The 22,354-nt window shown below is 40.3% G+C and overlaps 1 protein-coding gene across 1 annotated transcript in view; it reads left to right on the top strand.

Annotated features, from left to right (window-relative positions):
• The window catches only part of pde5ab (phosphodiesterase 5A, cGMP-specific, b), a 141,620-nt gene that overhangs the window by 100,925 nt on the left and 18,341 nt on the right, over positions 1–22,354 (top strand). The window contains exons 14-16 of the mRNA XM_083936760.1: positions 8,037–8,162; positions 14,122–14,216; positions 14,315–14,402. Of these exons, the coding sequence (XP_083792886.1) occupies positions 8,037–8,162; positions 14,122–14,216; positions 14,315–14,402 (309 nt within the window). The remainder of the gene's footprint in view (positions 1–8,036; positions 8,163–14,121; positions 14,217–14,314; positions 14,403–22,354) is intronic.

The following is a 22,354-nucleotide window of genomic DNA, read 5'->3' as shown; positions in this document are numbered from 1 at the left end:
TGACTCGGCTGTTGTTGGGTGTATAAGTGAGGGACAGGAGGAGGAGTACAGGGCACTGGTAGACAACTTTGTGAATTGGACTGGACAGAATCACCTGCGGCTGAACATCAGCAAGATCAGAGAGATGGGGATAGATTTCAGGAAGAAGAGGAACATGGCTTTCCAACATCTGTGCATTCTGGGAAAGGATGTGGAGGCGGTGGAGGATTACAAGTACCTGGGTGTTACCATCAACCACAGACTGGACTGGAGATCTAACACTGAAGCTGTTTACAAGAAGGGGATGAGCAGACTTTACTTCCTGAGGAAGCTAAGATCCTTCAACGTGTGCAGCAAGATGTTGGAGATCAGTCTGTGGTGGCCAGTGTACTTTTCTTTGCTGTGGTTTGTTGGGGAAGCAGCATTGGTGCCAGCGACACCAACAGACTCAACAAACTGATCAGGAAGGCTGGCTCTGTGATTGGCTGCAAACAGGACACTCTGGAGGCTCCACCCTCTCCAACTCACACTGGTCAGACAGCGGAGCACCTTCTCCAAAAGGCTGCTTCAGCTTCGCTGTCGTAGCAACAGATTCAGGAAATCTTTCCTGCCACAATCCATTACTTTTTATAATAACTCTCTCACCTCTACCTGACAGAGAACTCTGCTCTCTCTACTGTTTTTTTGTTTTGTTTTGTATATATTATTATTGTTATAGTATATTTTGCATATTTTGTTTTATATATTATTATTGTTTATTGTTTATAGCACATTGTGCACTGTATATATACACTATGTATATATTGGATTCTATTTATGTTATGTACAAAGTTTTTATTTGCTGACCCACTACTGCTGTTACAAAATAATTTCCCAGTCTGGGATCATTAAAGTAATTCTATTCTATTCTATTCTATTCTATTCATGAGAACAAATTAAACCCAGAGCACCCCCTGGAAATTAAACTATACAACATGTTGTTATTTAATTACTATAATAATATATTAAATGTTGTATATTCATCGATTATAATCTCAGACCAAAGTGTGGTGATCCTGTAAATTTAAACATAATTTCAGTTTAGTTTAGTTTACTCACCCTGTGTTCACAATAAACATGTAGTGAAGTAAAGACTTACAAAGCACAGGGCATTTACAGGGGCCCTCTACAAGAAACAGTAATAGTAACGTTGGACCCGCTGTAATCCACTATTGCAAATTTTCTAAGAATTACAGCTGTTTCTGAAAAAGTTTGGATGCTGTGTAAAACGTAAAAATAATCAAAATGATGATTTGCAGGATGGTGAAACCCCATATTTAATTGAAAATAGCACAAAGATAACATATCAAATGTTGAAATTGAGAGAATTTTTGTCATTGTTTTTTGAAAATGATATGCCCATTTTGAATTGGATGCCACCAACAAAAAAGTTGTGACAGTGGCAACAAAAGACTGGAAGTGCTAAAAGGAGAAAACACCTGTTGGAACATCTACAGTCATCATCAAAAATGTTTCTCAACAGCGACTACAGTACATAATATCATTAAAAGTTTCAGTGAATCTGAAGAAATCTCTGTATGCAAGGAACAAGGCTGAAAACCAATATTGGATGGCCGTGATAATTCAATTCACTTCCAATGCCAAATCATGACAAAATTTATCTCAAGACACTTTACATATAGAGTAGGTCTAGACCACACTAGATCAGCAGAGACCTGGGACACATGCAGCAAATGGCCACAGGTTGGAATCGACCATACATACAAACATACTGAGCATACATACAAACATACTGAGAAGTGAGTAGAACTCTGCTGATAGTGTGGCACAACGTACTTTTACTCAGAGTTTCGGCATCACCAACTGCATGATGAATACGTACCTGTGACAAAGAATCACAGCGAAACAGACACACTGAGCTATACTAAGTGCACAGCTTCTTTGTGTAACATTGCCAAGGTTAAACAAGGGCAATTAAATAGTGAATCCTGTAGCTGCCGTCAAAGTCAGTTATACTATTTAAGTTCATTTAAATTGATAATAAATTATTAAAGTTTAAATAAGGGAATGTATTTGTGTTATTTCATATGGATGTAATTATGTTTAAAAGGAACTGTTTATTGTAGCGGAACCATTGATCGCCGGTGTCAGTGCTCACATCGTTTTGTATTGACGCACTTTATCTTCACCATGCTTGAAGTGAGCAGCGGTCAGCCCGGTATGAAAGAAGCATAGCAGATGAAAGAAGAAGAATAAAGTGCCCTTACCTCCGTTTAGTTAAGAAGGCCAATGAGGTATGTTTATGTATTATCATTGTTTATATCATGCTTCGTAACAAATAATGAATTTTAGTTGCTACGACATTCGTCGACTTTGTGGACATTTTCTTAAATATTCCTCGGCTGATTGCAAGAGAAATAAATGCCTGTGACTTGAGGAACACCTTGTGTCATGATTGACTGAACGGGAGTTACAGTAAGCCTGTCCGACGTTAGGTGAAAAGATGATGTGTGCGGCCACCGTGGACTGAGCTTTAAGAAAGTTGCAACGCACGCCAGCACTGAGAAAATAAGATTGTGCACATACTGGTAACCCAAGCAAGCAGCAAGCAAAGTCCAAGAGCATCAAGTGATCAAGCGTACAACAAGTAATACATTTAAAACACGCTGAATGTTAAGAGGTCTAGCTTATCAACTGCTTACAGGGGACTCTTTAAGTGCTGAAGAGTCAAGTTTTCTGGTGTTACGTACATGATAACAAGCAAGTAATTTCTGATTGAATCATGTTCGTTTATTATTTAGCCATTTGTGGAAAATGTGGAAATAAGTTCATATGTGTTGTGAAAGCGATTTTTTGAAACATTGAGACACTGCAAAAAATTGTTGGTTAAATTTAAAGGTTAAAGGTTAGTTTAGGTTTAGTTAGTTAGTTAGGTTAGTTGATATTTGTATTTTATTGAAAATACTAACTAGTGATCTTAGTAAACTAGTCAACTTAACTAGCTTCAGTTACATTTAAAGGGTAACTAAATCAAAAAATTAGGGGTTAAGTAAGGTTAACTCAAACAATACTGAACATGGCTGTGTATCATGATAGTATTGAATCTATAGAAGTCCAACAGCAGTCTAAAAATCTTATTGAAGCTAATTTAAACACAATTTCATTACAAGAGAGTGGGGTTGGTGTTGAGAAACAAGCTGCTCCACAAGAAGGACCAAGAAGAAGTGAGAGAAACCGAACACTGACTGAAAAGGGTCAAGAACTCCAAAACAACAAATTTAAAAGGCTTTTGAACAGTTTCACAACTGCGTACAAGAAATGGAAATCTCTTGTGAGGGAGGATAAAAGAGCACATGACGGATCCCTTCCTAATGAGATACTGCAAGACCAGATGACTCAAGTCCACCATGCTTCAACAGATGTAAAACAAGCCTATGAAGACTTACGTCAACATAAGGCACCTGATGGAGAGACTCGAGTAGACACATGTGATGCTCTCACAAGAAAGATCTTGAAAGAGACAGATAAAGGACAAGATTGTAATAAGGACCAAGCATACTGGGCAAAAGGAAGCATCCAACATTCTTACACAAAGATCGAGCTAAGGAGGACAGAAAGAAAGAACATCGGAATGACGAAAGAAAAGACAGTGTGCAACACTCAAAAGAGAAAGAAAGGTCAAAAGAAAAAACAGAGTCTAAACCAACTGATGCAACATTAAGTGAGGCAACTTCTCACCGGGTCGTACAAGATATAAAGAGCACCCATACCTCCTCGGTTATGCCAGTATGGTTATCCACAACAAGTTACCCAGACAGTGAAGTTCTCTTATATGCACTTTTGGACAATCAAAGTGATACCACCTTTGTTTTGCAAGAAAATGCTGATACTCTGGATACATAAAGGGAGCCTGTGCAATTGAAACTCTCAACGCTCGCATCCAGACGTAAATGGTAAATGAACTTGTACTTATATAGCACCTTTCTAGTCTTCTGACTACTCAAGGCGCATTCACACTACTTGTCACATTCACCCATTCACACTGACATTCACACAGATGGCGTTGGACATCTACATACCATCTAATCTAACCATTCACACCACATTTACACACCCATGCGCAGCGCAGGGAGCAATTCGGGGTTCAGTGTCTTGCCCAAGGACACTTCAACATGGGGACCGGGGGAGCTGGGGATCGAACCACCGATCTCTCAAATGAAGGACGACCCACTCTGACACTGATCCACAGCCGCCCCTGTACAGTCATTTCAAGTTAGAAGCTATTCCCACCCCTAACAGCAAGAGCATGGCCTCACCTAAAGCACCTTGCCGAAGAGATTGCTCCTTTATTGAATGTGATGTTGGCCCGCTTATATTTTACAAATGTTCTCAAGCCCTGCTACCAAGAGAGGTTGTGGTTGGCAAAGACAATGAGCCATTTGCCCAAAGAACGAACCTTGGCTGGAGTATCGTCGGCTGTGTGAATCCCTGTGTCGACTATGGTGATGCGTTTGGAGGCAGCCACACGGTGACAAGTGACACCTTATCAGCAGTCACCCGCTAATCTGACAAGTGAAGTCCGATACATATGTCGAACACAAGTAAAGGAAGTCATCACTCCACCGGATGTGATAAAAGCACTTGAGTCTGACTTCAACGAAAGAGGTGTAGAAGATGCTCACATCTCTCAAGAGGATCTCTGCTTCCTATCAATAATGAAGGAAGGAATCAGAATTAAGGAAGACGGTCACTGCGAAATGCACTTGCCATTTAAAGAAGGCAGGCCGAATCTTCCAGACGATAGGAAATGTGCAGAGCATCATCTGAAATGTTTGGGGAAAAGATTTGAAAAGGACAAAAAATATCTGATAAAGTATATGCTGAGAAGGTTTCAAAGGAAGATGTAAACAATAGTCCTGCTTGGTACATCCCGCACCATGGGGTGTACCACTCACAGAGACCAGGGAAGATAAGAGTCGTGATTGACTGTTCAGCAAAGTTTTAAGGCGTATCATTGAACAACCATCTGCTTACTGGACCAGAGCTGACGAACAATTTGGTTGGTGGTCTCTGCTGGTTTCGCAAGGGTCCTATAGCAGTGATGTGCGACATTGAACGTATGTTCAATAAGTTTCATGTCAGAACAGAAGACCAGGACTAGTTGAGATTCCTCTGGTGGGACGATGGAAAGTTTCAAGCCCAACCATCAGTCTATTGTATGCGAGTGCACCTGTTTGGGGCCGCCTCATCACCAGGCAGCTCTGCAGTGCTGGCAAGCTATGCATCCATAAGTTAATCTCCAATTGCCAGGAGGTACTTGCATCACTTCACAGAGAAGAGTGTGCGGAAAAAGCAAGACATCAAGACTTAGCCTTGAGTGAGCAACTGATTGAGAGAGCCATAGGTGTTAAGTGGTGCATCTCTTTAGATCAGTTCCTCTTCAGAGTAGTGGTGAGTGAATGCCCGCTTTCTAGAAGAGGCATCTTGTCAACGGTAGGGTCTGTTTATGACCCACTCGGCTTTGTAGCGGCTTTCATTCTTGTTGGGAAGTAAATTCTCAAGCAGATGTGCCGAGAGAAAACCGAATGGGATATAACCATTATCTGATGATCTTTGGTCACAGTGGGAATCTTGGTTGTCGGACCTACAAAATCTAGCAGATGTTAAGATTCAGCAATGTTATCTCCCAGCAAGCTTCAGTGCAGTCCAAAGACACGATTATTTTGCAAGTGTCACCGGATATGGAGAATAAATTTACCTGAGAGCAGTTAGTACAACAGGACAAATCCATTGTTCGCTTGTCATGGGTAAAGTCAGAGTGGCCCCCACAAAGGTCACTGCAGTACCAAGACTTCAGCTTTCAGCAGCTGCTGTTGCGGTTCACACCAGTGACTTGCTTAGAAAAGAGTTGGCGCTAGAAGGAGCTCAAGAAATCTTCTGGACAGACTCAAGAGTCGTACTTAGCTATGTCAACAACAAGGCCAGAAGATTCCAACTATTTGTTGCTAATCGCATTCAGCGAATCAAGGAAAGTACCAATCCAAGTCAACGGAGATATGTGGCCTCTGAAGAAAATCCTGCATACCAAGCATCTTGGGGTGTTAAGTCAAAGGAGCGTATTGCTTCCAACTGGTTCACGGGTCCACTGCTTGATCGCTTCCTTAAGTTCTCCAGCTGGACAAGGTTAGTCCAAGCCATCGCCAGGCTTGTGCTGTGGGTCAAAGTGCTGAAAGGGTTGGTATCCAGAACCACTGAAGCCACAAGTCTCAAAGAGAGAAAGGAGGCAGAACTTACCCCTTATCTGCCCATTGGCAGCCTTCTCAGAGGAAATTCAAAATCTTCAATCTAAGAAGGAGATCACAGCTAAGGATAAGAACAGCAAGCTGCATCGACTGGATCCTTTCTTGGATGAACGGTGCATCCTCAGAATGGGAGGTCGACTTTGGCATGCTGCTTTACATCCTCATATCAAGCATCCAGCAGTCGTGCCAAAGTCTAGCCACATATCCCCCTTAGTGATCAAGCATTATCATCAGCAAGTGCACCACCAAGGGTGTGGTATAACAATTAATGCACTACTAATGCCATGCTTGTATCATGAAACAAAAGTACAGAGCAGACATTGTCGAATATAATATAATTATAAATTCTGTCACACTAGTACATTGTATTAACTGCTGTAACTTCTTAGTTATATTCACATTACTATTCTATTGATATTATTTAAAACCAATGTTAATTCTGTGGTTGCTTGCATCGCTGGTTCTGTCTGTCATTGTGTCTATCTAGCTATGTCCATCTATTTGTCTGTCACATATAAATATATATATGTAAATATAAAATGATTTTATTATTATAGATGCGACTTGCTGCTGCTCATGGAGGAATTGTTGGGTCTCTGTCAATCATAAACCAGTCATAGAGTGCGGTCTAGTCCTAGTCTCTATGTAAAGTGTCTTAAGATAACTTTTGGTTATAATTTTGCACTATAAAAAAAATTAAAATAGGCCGATATATCATATTATTATATATTCTATTATTCCATAAATACTTTTCAAAATACAATTACTGTGAATATTTTGGCTTACAGGGCGTCAGCCTTTTAGCAGAGGAGGCTTAAACTAGAGATGTCACCATACCAAAAATTCAGGAGTCGGTGCCAATACCAATGAAATTACGCGCTCCTAGATGCCAATTTGATACCATGGTAAAAAAAAAAAATTTAAAGAAAGGATTTTCTAAGATCCCATTTTCTTAAACATCCATCCATCTCCAACCACTTGCCCCTGTCGGGGTCGCGGGGGGGGGGGACTGGAGCCGATCCCAGTCGGGCGTTAGGGGGGGTACACCCTGGACAGGACTATCACAGGGCACATAGAGACAAACAGAGACAGACAACCATTCACACCTACGGGCAATTTAGAGTCTTCAATGAACCTAATAAGTGCATGTCTTTGGACTGTGGGGGGAAGCCGGAGAACTAACGCAGACACGGGGAGAACATGCATACTCAACACAGAAGGGCCCCAGCCGGGATTCGATCCAGTTCATTACAATGTTAACATAACGTTATCTATCTGATCTGACTTTATAGTTTTGTTTGAGGAAATTTGTCGGTCGCATTTTGCATAGAGGTTTCTGCGGATTGATGATAACACCACAGTCATCTGCCTCGTACGCAAAGTACTTTCATACACGCCTCATGGTGCCTTTTTAACAACGAGTCGGTGCAAAGCGATCGCTGTAGTTCACTTCCACATGGGGTTTGTTATGCCATGTGAGATCCACTTCTTGATGACCTCCTACTTCTGAATGCTGGAACACTCAAAAAAAGGCATCGTCTGTGTTTTTTTAATTTTAGAATTGAAAGGTATCAGAAGTATCGGTTCTCGTGACATCCCTAGCTTAAACCCCCATAGCTTCTGCCTCCCACTGATGTTGTATAAAGAGTTTTTAAAGCCTTATAAATAATTATAATATATCATGAATGTGCTTATAATGCATTATAGGCATGGCTGTCATTGGCTGTCATTTTCTGCTCTCTTACTCTTCTTTAGAGTTTATGTCAGTGGATTCTGAGTGTGAAGAAGAACTACAGGAAGAATGTGGCTTATCACAACTGGAGACACGCCTTCAACACGGCCCAGAGCATGTTCACCCTCCTCAAGTCAGGACGATTACAGGTCAGTGTAACCACCCGCTTCATTATCACTCCATCAAATGGCCATAATCAGTGTTTATTAGCCTGATGATAAGAGTAAGAAGAAGGATGCTACACCTACCAGTAGGTTCAGAAGGCTGTTATCATCTATTTACAAGGTACAACAACGGTCGCCGTTTTCTGTTGTCAATATCAATTTAGTATAATTTTTTAAGGCAGGTTATAGAAGTTACAGTGCAGTACAAGCAGTTAATGAATTGTATTGTTTACTGGAAAGCAGCGGAACAAGAAAAGCTTTCCGTCTTGATTTAAAAGAACTGTTGCAGCTGACTGGCAGTCTTCTGGTAGTTAGTTCCAGATTTGTGGAGCATAAAAACTGAACGCTGCCTCTCCGGGTTTAGTTCTGACTCTGGGGACACAGAGCAGACCTGTCCCATGTTTAGTCCTGACTCTGGGGACACAGAGCAGACCTGTCCCATGTTTAGTTCTGACTCTGGTGACACAGAGCAGACATGTCCCATGTTTACTTCTGACTCTGGGGACACAGAGCAGACCTGTCCAATGTTTAGTTCTGACTCTGGGGACACAGAGCAGACCTGTCCCATGTTTAGTCCTGACGTGCCAAAGTCTAGCCACATATCGACCTTAGTGATCAAGCATTATCATCAGCAAGTGCAGCACCAAGGGTGTGGTATAACAATTAATGTTGTAGTTCAAATTAAATGGATGTTACTTGGTTTAGGCAATAAAACTACATGGTTAGGTTTAGGCAATAAAACGACATGGTTAGATTTAGGCAATAAAACTGCATGGTTAGATTTAGACAACAAAACTACATGGGTTAATTTTCTGTTGTCAATATCAATTTAGTATAATTTTTTAAGGCGGGTTGTAGAAGTAACAGTGCAGTACAAGCAGTTAATGAATTGTATTGTTTACTGGAAAGCAGCGGAACAAGAAAAGCTTTCCGTCTTGATTTAAAAGAACTGTTGCAGCAGACCGGCAGTCTTCTGGTAGTTAGTTCCAGATTTGTGGAGCATAAAAACTGAACGCTGCCTCTCCGGGTTTAGTTCTGACTCTGGGGACACAGAGCAGACCTGTCCCATGTTTAGTCCTGACTCTGGGGACACAGAGCAGACCTGTCCCATGTTTAGTTCTGACTCTGGTGACACAGAGCAGACATGTCCCATGTTTACTTCTGACTCTGGGGACACAGAGCAGACCTGTCCAATGTTTAGTTCTGACTCTGGGGACACAGAGCAGACCTGTCCCATGTTAAGTCCTGACTCTGGGGACACAGAGCATACCCATCCCATGTTTAGTCCTGACTCCGCGAACACAAAGCAGACCTGTCCCATGTTTAGTTCTGACTCTGGTGACACAGAGCAGACCTGTCCCATGTTTAGTCCTGACTCTGGGGACACAGAGCAGACCTGTCCTATGTTTAGTTCTGACTCTGGGCACACAGAGCAGACCTGTCCTATGTTTAGTCCTGACTCTGGGGACACGGAGCAGACCTGTCCCGTGTTTAGTTCTGAGTCTGGGGACACAGAGCAGACTTGTCCCATGTTTAGTTCTGACTATGGGGACACAGAGCAGACCTGTCCCATGTCTAGTTCTGACTCTGGGGACACAGAGCAGACCTGTCCCATGTTTAGTCCTGACTCTGGGGACACAGAGCAGACCTGTCCCAGATCATCTCAGAGGTCTGGATGGTTCATAGCTGAGCAGAAGATCTGAAATGTATTTTGGTCCTAAACCATTAAGTGCTTTGTAAAGCAACAGAAGTATTTTGAAATCAATTCTTTGGCAGACAGGAAGCCATTGTAAAGATCTGAGGACTAGAGTGATATGATCGACTTTTTTGGTCTTAGTGAGGACTCGAGCAGCAGTGTTCTGTATTAACTGCAGCTGACAGATGGTTTTTTTATGGAGACCTGTAAAGACACTGTTACAGTAGTCGAGCCTGCTCAAGATAAATGCATGGTCTAAGTCCTGCTGACACATACGTCCTTTAATTCTTTATATATCCTTTAGGTGATAGTAGGCTGACTTTGTAATTGTTTTAATGTGGCTGTTGAAGTTCAGGTCTGAGTTCATGATTACACCTAAGTTTGGTTCGAGTTTCTTTACATTACATTACCATTTGAAGCTGGGTACTAACTTCCTTGGCTCCAAAAACAATCATTTCCGTTTTTTTCTTTGTTTAATTGGAGAAAATTCTGCTCCTTCCAATCGTTGATTTGTTCGATGCATCTACTCAGTGCTTGTATTGGACTATAGTTTCCTGGGGCCAGTTGTTCAAAGGTAATCCGATCGGATTTGGGTTATCGGATTAGATCAAATCTTGAAAATGGGTTGTCCAAAAGGGAAAGAAGGATTCTGAAATCGGATTAGATCACGGAATCCAATACTAGTTTGAATGGATCAAATCTTCACTTTGTGTTCGTCAAAATTTCAGTAGGATTTGGATAACTTTGATCCAAAAAAACAGGATTATCCTGATCCCAACAGGAGGTAGGATTTCAAGGTGGATTTCAGGAAGAAAATGTAGTAAAACTGTAAAATTGGTAAAATAATAAATTTGTATCATTTAGTGTATAAACTTTTATTTATATTTTGCACTTGTTTAACCGTTAAAGTGATAAAGTAAATAAAGTAGACATAGGCTACCAAATAAGCCCTTCAGTATAGTAAAGTCAAAATAAAATAAAATAAAAATGATCTTGTGAAAACAATGAAACAATCCCCCAGATTTCAATAACAAACAAAAATAATATTCAATTTTTCTGTCATCACTATATAGTAACTTCAAACAAACAATCATCACGGATGAAAATAACAAAGCATCCCTCACTACACGTCCAGTCAGTCTCTCATTCTGACAGAATGCCAGAGGCTGGTCTGCTTCTTCAGCAGTCATAGGAGCTGAGAAAAGAGGCTTGAGGCGTCCTTTGCCAAATAATAATGATGATGATGCCTATCAATCACTTCTCAGACGAGAAACTGAAAGAGCAGAAGCACAGATACTCCTAGCAGAGGAACAAATCAAGCTGACCAAACTGCGGCAAACCAAAGTGAAACTTCAGATCAGCCTCCTAAAAGCAGGGCCTGAAAATGCTGGTCTCTCCTCCTCAAATGACGAAGAACCCTGAACATTTTTTTTTTCATTTAAGACCTTTTTTAAAATACCCACAATGCATTTGCATATTTGTTTTGTATTTGTTGTGGCTCAGATGAGGGGTCATAAAAAAAATTAAGAATGGAAGTCGATGTTTGTTATATTTGTGTTTTGTCTCAAAATAAAAAAACACTTACAGTGACCCCATGTTGGCTCTTCTACCTGTTGTTCTTAACGTAGCTGTAGCCCACTGATATGTTGTCCCATTTAGAGCACTGGCAATCCGGATTTGGTAATCTTGAAAACTGTGTATCTGGATCAGAGTGATAAAACAGATTACCTGATCCTGGATAGCAAAAAATGGGATTTCCAAATCCGGATAATTTTGATCCAGATTAAATGTTTTGAACAACTGGCCCCTGGTGATATAGTTATGTAGATTTGTGTGTAATCTGCATAGCTGTAGTAAAATATGTTGTTGTTTTTCATGATCTGAACCAATGGAAGCATGCAGATGTTAAACAGAAGAGGCCCCAGAATGGAACCATGGGGAACTCAGATGTGTAATTACCAATAGACACAAAGTAGTCCCTGTCCTTCAAGTATGATTCAAACCATTTTAATGCTGTGCCAGATAGTCCCACCCAGTTTATTCCTCCAAGGTTATATGGTTAATCACATGAAACTGTGCCATGGTATTTGAGTTAGCGTTAGGTGGACACATGGACAGCACATGTCCTGCACCTGATGTGGAGGCACTGGCTGTTTGCCTAATTTCTTTAATATTGTCATTGAAAAAGTAGGCAAATTCATTGCAGGCCCTGGTGGAAAAGCCATTCAGGTGCTACTGACACAGGAGGTTTTGTTACTGCCTGTCGACAGTAGAAAACAAGGCATGTGCATTATTATTGTTTTTGGCAATGATGTCTGAGAAGAAGGATTGTCTTGCATTTTTCGGCTTCAAGTTGTAGATTTAAAGTCTTTCTTTATAGATGTCGTAGTGAACCTGGAGATTTGTTTACCGCCACCTGCGTTCAGCTTTCCGACACTCTCTTTTTTCTGTTCTTACCAATGTGGAATTTCTCCAGGGACCACTTTCACATTAGTGGGTGCTATGGCATCAATAATCTTTGTAATCTTAACATTGGAATCATCAACAAGCTCATTTACTGGGACCCAGGGGAGGGTGGATGTGGAGGAGAAAGCCTGAATAAATGTTCCACAGGTGTTTTCTGTGATAACTACGTTTTGTGATGACTTTTCTTTGAACATCAGTCTGCACAAAGACAGCACTCTCAAAGAAATGATAGGAATGATCAGAAAGAGCAACATCAATCACAGCAACCTTAGAAATGCTCACACCCTTGCACATGACTAAGCCCAGAGTGTGACCTTTGTTGTGTGTGGGCGCTGTCACATGCTGAATCAGTCCGTAGTTATCAATGATACAATAGGGTTTTTAGGTCCTTTGCCATGAAGTTTGTCAAAATGAATGTTAAAATCATCAACAATAACTACACAGTCAAAGTCAATACAGATTACACACTGGCAACAGTTAAACAACTGAAATTGGGAGGAGATGATTCAATAAGAACACATGGTTGTTTAGGAGGTTTGTTGTTACTCTTCCCTTTAACAATTGTCTAGGTCTCTGTCCTGCTGAATAGCCAGTCGCATCCCAAATCTCCCTGCCCTGGGCTCTGCCTGTTAATTACCACTGCAATGGCCTCAAGTATTTTGGCAGTGGTTGCATTTTTCCACCTCCGATAAAGAGCAGCGCACAGTTGCTTTCCTAAACTTTGTCTCATGCAGAGACTAGAGTCCCAAAACAGTGTTCTGTGTCTGTTAGATGGTCTGAAGGAGATACTACTATATCTGTCTGAATGAGATACTCCTGAATGAGACACTACAATATTGTGACTTTAGTCCTATTAAATTACAACTTACTCTAGTAATATTAAAACATTTTTCTCAAACGATCCTGACTATTTTGTCTCCAAATCTCTGAGAACACAGATGGGTGAAGTTATATATCCTTTATCTTTATATTCTTAAAGATTATTTTTTTGGCAGTTTTCCACGCCTTTTTATATAAGAAAGACAGGAAATGGGGTGAAAGAGAGAGGGGAAGACATGCAGCAAAGGGCCGCAGGTCAGAGTCGAACCCGCGGCTGCTGCCTCGAGGACCAGAAAGTTTTGAACGTGAGCAGAGGTGAGAGAGTTATTATAAAAACTGATGGATTGTGGCAGGAAAGACTTCCTGAATCTGTTGCTACGACAGCGAAGCAATGATGTTGACTTAGCAATGATGTTGACTTAGCAGGGATAACATTGAATGAGAAAAGTTGATAAATTAATAGAATTTAAGAAAAAATACGTGAAAGCAATACAGGCAGATCTAATGCATTCATTTTCCTTTACATAAAAACATTTTCACCTTAAATTGATGCCAAAAAAGGCAGGAATTGGTGAAAAAAAAATGTTTACATTCAGAATCTTATGGGGACGGACCCCCAGACCATCAACTTATGTGTCCGCACTAATGTTGAAACAAAACCCACAGTATGCCCTTACAGCTGCTGTCTACAGATATCAGTACCAACTATGCTGGAGCAAACTTTCAGCTCTGGTATTAAAGCTGTTGTGTCATACGGAGAAAGGGCCTTGCAGTCCACTCCAGCCTGTGTGCTGAGCGCCCACACTACCAACAATGTGTGCAGTGTTACAAAAGCACTAAGTGTACGCAGCTACAGTATGAGGGTTTTGTTCCATCTGTTAACCAGCTGCTGTTATGTGGATGTAGTTTGTATTTTTTCACTCCCATCCTTTTTCTTTTACTACACTTGTCCATCTCTGACAGAATAACCTGAGCGATTTGGAGGTCTTGGCTCTAATGATTGCAACCCTCAGCCACGATCTGGACCACAGAGGAGTCAACAACTCCTACATTCAGAGGTAGAGGAGGAGAGCATGAGCCATTGAAGTATATGTATGATTGTATATGCATGTGTGGGAGCACACTGTATCCACTCTTACCCCATGTGTGTGTACAGGAGCGACCACCCACTGGCCCAGCTCTACTGCCACTCCACCATGGAGCATCACCACTTTGACCAGTGCCTCATGATCCTCAACAGCTCTGTAGGTGCATTCACTCATGCAAATACATAAGAAGCCTTCCAGGCAAGCCATCATTCTTCTCTTTGTACCATCTCTTCACCTACAAACTTAGACTTAGACTTCTCTTTATTGATCCTTTGGGATGACTCCCGCAAGGAAATTGAGATTCCAGCAGCTTACAAAAACACAAGGGAGGTATAAAAAATACAGTATAAGATAACCAATAAACTCTTAGCTAAATAAATACAGAAAGTATAAAACAAGTAAAAAACAATAAACAGTAAGCAATAAACTCTTAGTCAAATATATATTAGTTAGATGTAAGAATACAGGTCAAATAAAATTCACAGAAAGTTAAATCAGATAAGTTAAATGTAGATGAAATGTATAAGATAAAATGTGTATGACTGTATATGACAGAAATGAGCAGCAACTATAAAATTAGAAAAAATAAGTTTTTTCTTACTTGACCTAATGTTGTGTATCACACACACACACATGGTGTTGAGATAATTCAAATTGTATGAACATGTAAATGATGTAAGTAATTACCAATATGAAATAACATAGGACATGTTGTTTAGCTGTTAAGCTATTATCTATTATTACTTTTCAAGCTGCTGTCCTCTCATCGAAAAACATCAAAATCTCAACTTTAAAACTGTTGGAGGACGAAGGCTGAAGGAAATTGTATAGACTGCCATACAAATTTCATGGAATCAACTTAGTTTTGTAAAGTCTGTGTATAACCTCGTTTTCAAATGGTTGTCAAATTGTGTATAATATAAATAAAACATATGATATGGATATATGATTAACAGTTAAAATGCTGAAACAGAAAGATTTTAATTGATTTTGAAAATTACCCCTTTCGCTTTGCCATGTTTACAAAAAAGTATTCTGTGATCCTGTTGGTCAAAGTCATGAGCGTGAGCTAACACTTTGTGAAAGGCAAACAATCTGATATACTAGCCCTTCTGTTGGGATGCCGCGATGCTGTGTCGGTGGTTGAAGTTTAGTTTATTTGAAAACAGGGACAGTGCACATTAATAACATTACTGTAAATGCGCCAGAATTAGCCAAGAGGCTATTTTTCATCTGTAGTCCCTAGACAGATGTTAAAGTCACCCTAAAAACAGAACAGAATATAGAAAAAATTAGATTAAAATTACAAAATTACTAGCCAGGGCAATCTACAAAACATGCACAGCAGTTAACAAACATGGCAAAATAGCATATATAACATCAATTTAGAAAACATCATTCAAGACGCAAGACACATCACACCACAGCATACAAAGCAGAAGCACAAATACAGAATGCATGTAACACAATAAAAACAAGACCACAATAAGACAGCACGCAGTAAAAAGAGAAGATGGCTACAGGTTCAGCACAGATGGACCGAGGACCGGAAGGTGTAATCAAGTGTTAGTGCTGACTGAGCTGAGCACCAATGAACCATCTCTTCAAATGAGCTCTGAATAAACTATAGCTATTCAGGTCTCTAATAGTTGCTGGGATGGAATTCCATTCTAGTGCAGCTCTAACAGAGAATGCAGACTGACTAAAATAACTTTTCTCAAGTGGAATAATACAGTCTCCTCTTGCTGCACCTCTTGTGAACCCATATGCAGTTGTTCTTATGTTGACGAACTGTCTGAGCGGAGGAGAGGTGGAACCATGTATAATCTTGTACATAAAACAAGTATTTACATATTCAATCAAATTATCCCAACTCTGCAGGTTATATTTTCTTAATATTGAGCAATGATGAAAATCTACTGGTTTCTTGTCAAGGATTTTAACTGTTCGTTTATACAGAAATTCTACTGGTTTTAGAGAAGTGTTACTAGCCTGCGACCATATAGTTAAACAGTAGATGATATGGGAAAAAAACATAGAATGCATATACATCTGTTGACATATAATCCCGAATGAACCTGAAGTTTGAGAGATTGAATTTGACCCGGTTACAGACCTTTTTCACCTGAGCCTTGAAAGAAAGTTTAGAGTCAACCAAAACAACAAGGTACTTGTATTCAAATACAACCTGTAGCCTCTCCCCTGATACAAAGATATCCGGCTCAACACTAGGACAGTTCTTCTTGGTGAAAAACATACATCCTGTTTTAGACACATTCAGCTGCAAACAGCATTGCTTTAACCATGCTGTTACATGAGTCATGGAGTTTGTAAGTTTATCAGCAACCTGTGTCATGCTGCTACCATGTACATAAATTACTGTGTCGTCAGCATACATTTGGATGTTGGCATCTGGATATACATATGGTAAGTCATTGATAGATAATGTAAATAGCAAAGGGCCCAGTATGTATCCTTGTGGGACTCCTGTGGATAGATGAAGAGCAGCTGATTGATGATTCTGTACCTTAACCGACTGAGATCGATTTGACAAATATGATTCAATCCACTTAAGTGTATCTGAACAAAAATTAAAACTGGCTAACTTTGACATGAGAATTCTATGATTAACAGTATCAAATGCCTTCTTGAGGTCAAGGAACAGAGCTCCAACAACACCACCTTTATCCAATAGAGATTTGATTTTTTTTCTGTTAAAAAACAGTTGGCTGTTTCAGTTGAATAATTGGCTCTGAAGCCGAATTGCATTGGATGCAGAGTAAAATAGCTATTGTGTAAATGGCAGGTGATTTGTTCAGCTACTACTTTCTCTGCAACCTTTGACACTGTAGGTAGGATACTGACAGGTCTGTAACTGCAGGTTGAAACAAGATCCCAACATTTATAAATTGGGATGACAACAGCCGACTTCCAAACACTCGGAAACAATCCCTCAGAAATCGAGAGGTTAATAATTTTGGTAATAGGATTAGTTAGTGTTGTACTGAGCTCTTTGAGCATTACTGCATCCATACCAAATATATCCTTTGCTCTGGATTGTTTCAGAGATCGAATCATTCTGGCAATCTCTGATTCAGATACATTCCTTATGCTGAAAGCAGGTTCCATTGTATTAACTGGACAAACATTAGTGTACTCAGGTGAAAAACACTGTGCAATAGTAGCCACAGAATCGATAAAGTAGTGGTTAAGAGCTTCCGCTACTTCCGCAGGATCGCTTGTAAGCGTTCCATTTATTTTAAGTTCAAGCAGTTTCCTCTCTTTATTTTGATGTCCTTTTCATTTTTTTTTTTAGCTGGTTCCAGATAATTTTAGAGTTGCCTCTTGCCTTGAAAAAATCTGCCTTTGCTTTTCTTAGTTTCTTTACTACTTTGTTCCTTAAACTAGCAAAGTGTTGTCTGTCATGACACAACTTAGTTTTTATTGCAGTTTTTGAAACAACTTCTTTCTAAACTTCTTTCATTAGTTTAAGGATGTCTGCATTTATCCAAGGTACATTGTTTTTATTATTTTTGCGCCAAAATTTGCTGTTAAAAAGTTTAACAATGCTTTATAGTTTCTTTGAGAATATTTGACTATCTTCTTCATGGTCTATGCCCAGCAGTAATTCATCCCACTCAATCTGTTCATCAGCACTTTTAAAATTCTCCTGTTTGTTTTTGGGGATTCCAAAAGATTCATATTCCGCTTATTGCTTAGTTTTCTGGCTACCAGTGTCAAATTATGGTCAGAAAGACCAGTTACCATATTATAGGATTTTTACAATTCTCTCATATATATATCTTATAGTTTAGCACAGAGCTACAGAGCAGAGGCCCCCCCCCCCCCCCCCCCCCCACACACACACACACACACACACACACAAGGACGAAGGACAGATTACAGAGACTTTCAACCGGCTCCACGTCAACGCAGGCAGCATACACAGACATGAACTGCCTGCCCGACATACACCTCATCCACATCGTTTTGGAAATTAAAACGGTAATTTTCTGTAGCCCCAGATTCTATGAATATCACGTTAGAGGTTTTTGCCCACTGCTATCCAAACACACATATCTCCCCACCTCTCTCTATATTGCTTTATATGACCACCAGTCAATCCACAAACATTGAAGTGCGGTTTTGTATGACTGCTGTGGCAAGCTAGTCGCCCAAAGTCTCATTTGATTTTATTCATTTTAGTAAACAACCCAGAGTTCAGGATGAGTTATCAAACATTTGAAACTGTTTTACAGGAAGTGAAAAGGGATTTAAGTAAGTATAGGTTGTGTTGAGTATAAGCATGTATCAAGAGATACATTATCAAAGGGACACCAAATTAAAACTGCCAGGCTGCTTAAACAGCCTTGGCCCAGTTGGAGCTGCTGTGCCAGGCTATGTATTTTTCATATCACTGGGACTTTAATACCTCAGATTAGCAAAGCATGTCCTGTAGCTTGGTGAGAGAGTCTGCATTAAGGTGTACTGATGATTTAGCAGTCTAACATGTTGCCCTCACTCACTGTAAATACTGAAGACCTGTCCTGTCCATCTCCTTCTGTATGAGTCACATTACAACCGAGTTAAGTCGTAATGCCCTTTCCAACCACGATTTCTGGGTCAGAGCCATTCCAAGCCATGTATTTCTACAATGCCACAGTGCTGTGTTTATTGATGTTTGAACAGATATGAGTAAAAAAAACAACAATGCCCTATCAGAAAGATGTCGCACTGTAGAAAGAAATGATCTTTATAGTTCACAGGTTCGACGTTGTTGTCTGTTTTTTTCGACGGAGTGTTTGGACCAGGAAATCTTTTTTAGAAGTGGTGTTATGTCAGACTGCTCTTTGCACTGCCATTGCAGTAACGTGTGTATAGCAAAGGAAAACTGTCACTATTATCATGGATAAGATTATAGTCACAGGAAGACAGAGGGAACAAAAGCCCAATTTTATCCTTCTCACAGTTATGTAAAACACGACAATATTTTGTATCTTTCACCGCTGCAGCTTATTCTGTATGCAGCAGCTGAGCTTGGTGCAGGCACCTTCAAGAGGGTCCTTCTCCCTCCTCTCCTGGTGTCCCTACGTGGCCCCCTGCCAGCCTAAGAAATTATTTCAACATCTTCACAGCTCTATATTGAGTAGGACATATATCTGCTGTGGTCCTACAGCAGCAACTATGTTACCATCTTGCGTAATGTTCTGGTTAAAGGTGGTTGCAGGAACCAGAATCCATTGCCAATACCAAATAATACTGTAGAAATTGATATAATAATAATAATAGATGGATTTAAAGCTGTAATATGTAGCATTTTTGCATCCAAATGTCTAAAAGTGACAATATCCATTTTATTTATTTGAATATTTATTATTATTTATTGGAATTGCTTTTGGATAAAATGTCTCATTTGAAAGTACCGAAAAAAGTGGCTATTAGGCAGGCTGTATTTGTCCGACATAAATGCAAAGGACACAAAAACACCTTCGTCATACAGGTCGTTTAGCGTTTTGAGGCCCTTATCTGACCATATGCGTAACACAGGGTCAGTGCAGGAAGGGAGAAACACATAGTCATTCAAAACTGGGGCAAGGATCAAAACCCTTTGCAAGCCATACTGCTTCCTGAACTGAATCCAATTTTGAATGGTATTGACGACAACCAGATTGGGTGAGACCTTGTGGGCAGTTATGGGGAGCTGTGAGCAAATCGTAGAATGCAGAGAGCAGGAAGAAGATCTTATCTCAGTATGAGCCCAGGGTGCGCAGACGTCTGCAACTCCACCACGGAGCCAATATAAATGTTTATTAATGTTCAGGCCCAGAAGTAATGGTGGAAATTATGGAGTGCTAGTCCCTCTCAGGTTTAGGGAGTTGAAGAATATGTTTTTTGATATGGGCTGGTTTATATTCAACTTATACCCCGATAGGTGCCCAAACTGATCCAGAATTGATAAAACTCGGGGGAGGGACGATGTGGGGTTTGAAATATATAAGAGAAGGTCATCAGCATAAAGAAAGTTTGTGGACTAGACCAAAACAAGTGATGCCTTCAAACTCATTCTGGTTTCTAAGCCAGATCGCTAATGGATCGATGGCTATGTAGAACAAGGGATAAAGCGACAGACTGCCAGGTCCCACGTTTGGGAAATATGCTGAGTGGACACATTAGTGTTTACAGATGCAGAGGGGGTTACATACAGAAGCTTAACCCAAGAAATAAAATTAGAGTCAAAGCCAAATTTCTCCAAAATGAAAAGTAGAAAGCCCTACTCTACCCGGTCGAAGGCTTTCTCTGCATCCAGCGCCACTATGACCTCAGGAGTATTCGATCCTGGTGAGAATATGATGTTGAGCAGCCTTCTGGTGTTGAAGAATGGGTGTCTCCCTCATATGAAGCCTGTCTCGTCTAGGGAAATTATTGATGACATCATACTTTGGAGGCAGAGGGTGAGGACCTTAGCTAGGATCTTACAATCTATGTTTAAAAGTGAGAGTGGTCTGTAGCTGCCACATAAGGTAGGATCCCTGTCTTTCTTCAGGAGCAATGGAATAGATGCCTCATACAAGGTCGCTGGCAATACGCCTTTATTAAAGGAGTCATTCAACATTCTCACAAGGATGCGGGCTAATAGAGTATGCCTTAAAGAACTCTACTGTAAAACCATGGGGACCAGGAGATTTCCTGTTTTGCATAGACTTGATCACTTCATGCATGTCCAATAGATAGATGGGTCTAACGAGTTCCCTAGAGATATTTATAGCAATCTGAGGGTATGTCAAACAGTCTAAAGGATTATGGATCGCTGCAGTGATTGGGCTGCATTCAGAAGTATATAGTGTGGAATAATCACTGGATTAGAAGTGAGACTGCCGTCCGATAGTTGAATTTTAGAGATCAGTCTAGAAGCATTAGCTGCATGGGCCTGCTTTGCCAGGAGTCTCCTTGCCTTATCTCCCTGCTCAAAAAAGCTTTGTTTGAATTATCGCAGCTGTCTCTCAACTTCGCGTGTCATTAAGAGGCCGTGTTCCGAATGCATTTGTAGCCGTTTCTCATATGGGGGGTACGTTCGATGGAGTTTTACCAGTTCCTCTGCAATTTCCACCAGCCTAGCACGTTCAGCCCTTCTTATTTGAGAAATATAGGATATCACTTGTCCCCAAATAGTAGCTTTAAGAGATTGTTATTGAGTAAAAAGAAATTCATTCGGGGGAATGTGTGGAGTACGTGGGAAAAAAAGGAGAAAGCTTTCCCATGGGGATTTCTAAACCTCCAAGTTCTGAAGTTTGCCTGCAAGTATGACATAAGGGCCATCAGTATCTAGGATTTTATTTGTCGGCTCAAACAGGACCCTTTTATGAATGATGATAGCTGCCCCTCTAACTCTATCTGTGAATTTAAAATGGAATAAGTGACTCATCCATGCCCTCTTCATACGTGGGGTGTCAGTTGATTTGAGATGTGCTTAAGGTGCTGTAACTGTCAGGACTTTTAATCGTGTTGTTCATTCCCTTAGAATTCCATGAAATCAGACGCACTTCAGATCTTGTCTTTGCAGCATGAGCCATAGGAACAATAATAATAAGTTAGAATGACACTGCATGACCTTAAAGTTTTCTGTAGTAGTGGAGGAAGAGAATGGGGAGGGAGGGTAAAACAGAACAAAAAAAACAAAAACAAAACAAAACCCTACAGAAAAAAGGAACACAACCACACATTGATCCCAACAAAACGACATAAAAGAAAAAAGACAGTAACATTGTGGCCAATCTGAGGGCTACTCCCATAGAAAACAAACCTTCTGAGCTCTGCAGCTCGCAACTTAAAGCTAAACTGAGCTTCCGGGGTCTCCTCCTAAAAGTGTTTGACCCCTTAAGTCACCACAAAAAAGGAGAAAAAAATAATAAACTGAAGATATTCCAGAGCAGACAAATACAAAACCATATAAAATAAATTAAATTAAATCAGCCAGCAAGGGGTGCCAAGATGTTTTAGGGCAGGCAGGCCATGAAGATATTTTTCTACATCAGATGAGATGAATAGAATACCTGTATGAAACTCACCGTCCACCCTGGGTTAGAATGCACATGCTGTATCGATACAGG

Source organism: Echiichthys vipera (genome assembly GCF_963691815.1).
Source record: "Echiichthys vipera genome assembly, chromosome: 22".
Taxonomy (NCBI): Eukaryota; Metazoa; Chordata; class Actinopteri; order Perciformes; family Trachinidae; genus Echiichthys; species Echiichthys vipera.
This window is presented reverse-complemented; position numbering and strand designations above follow the sequence as displayed.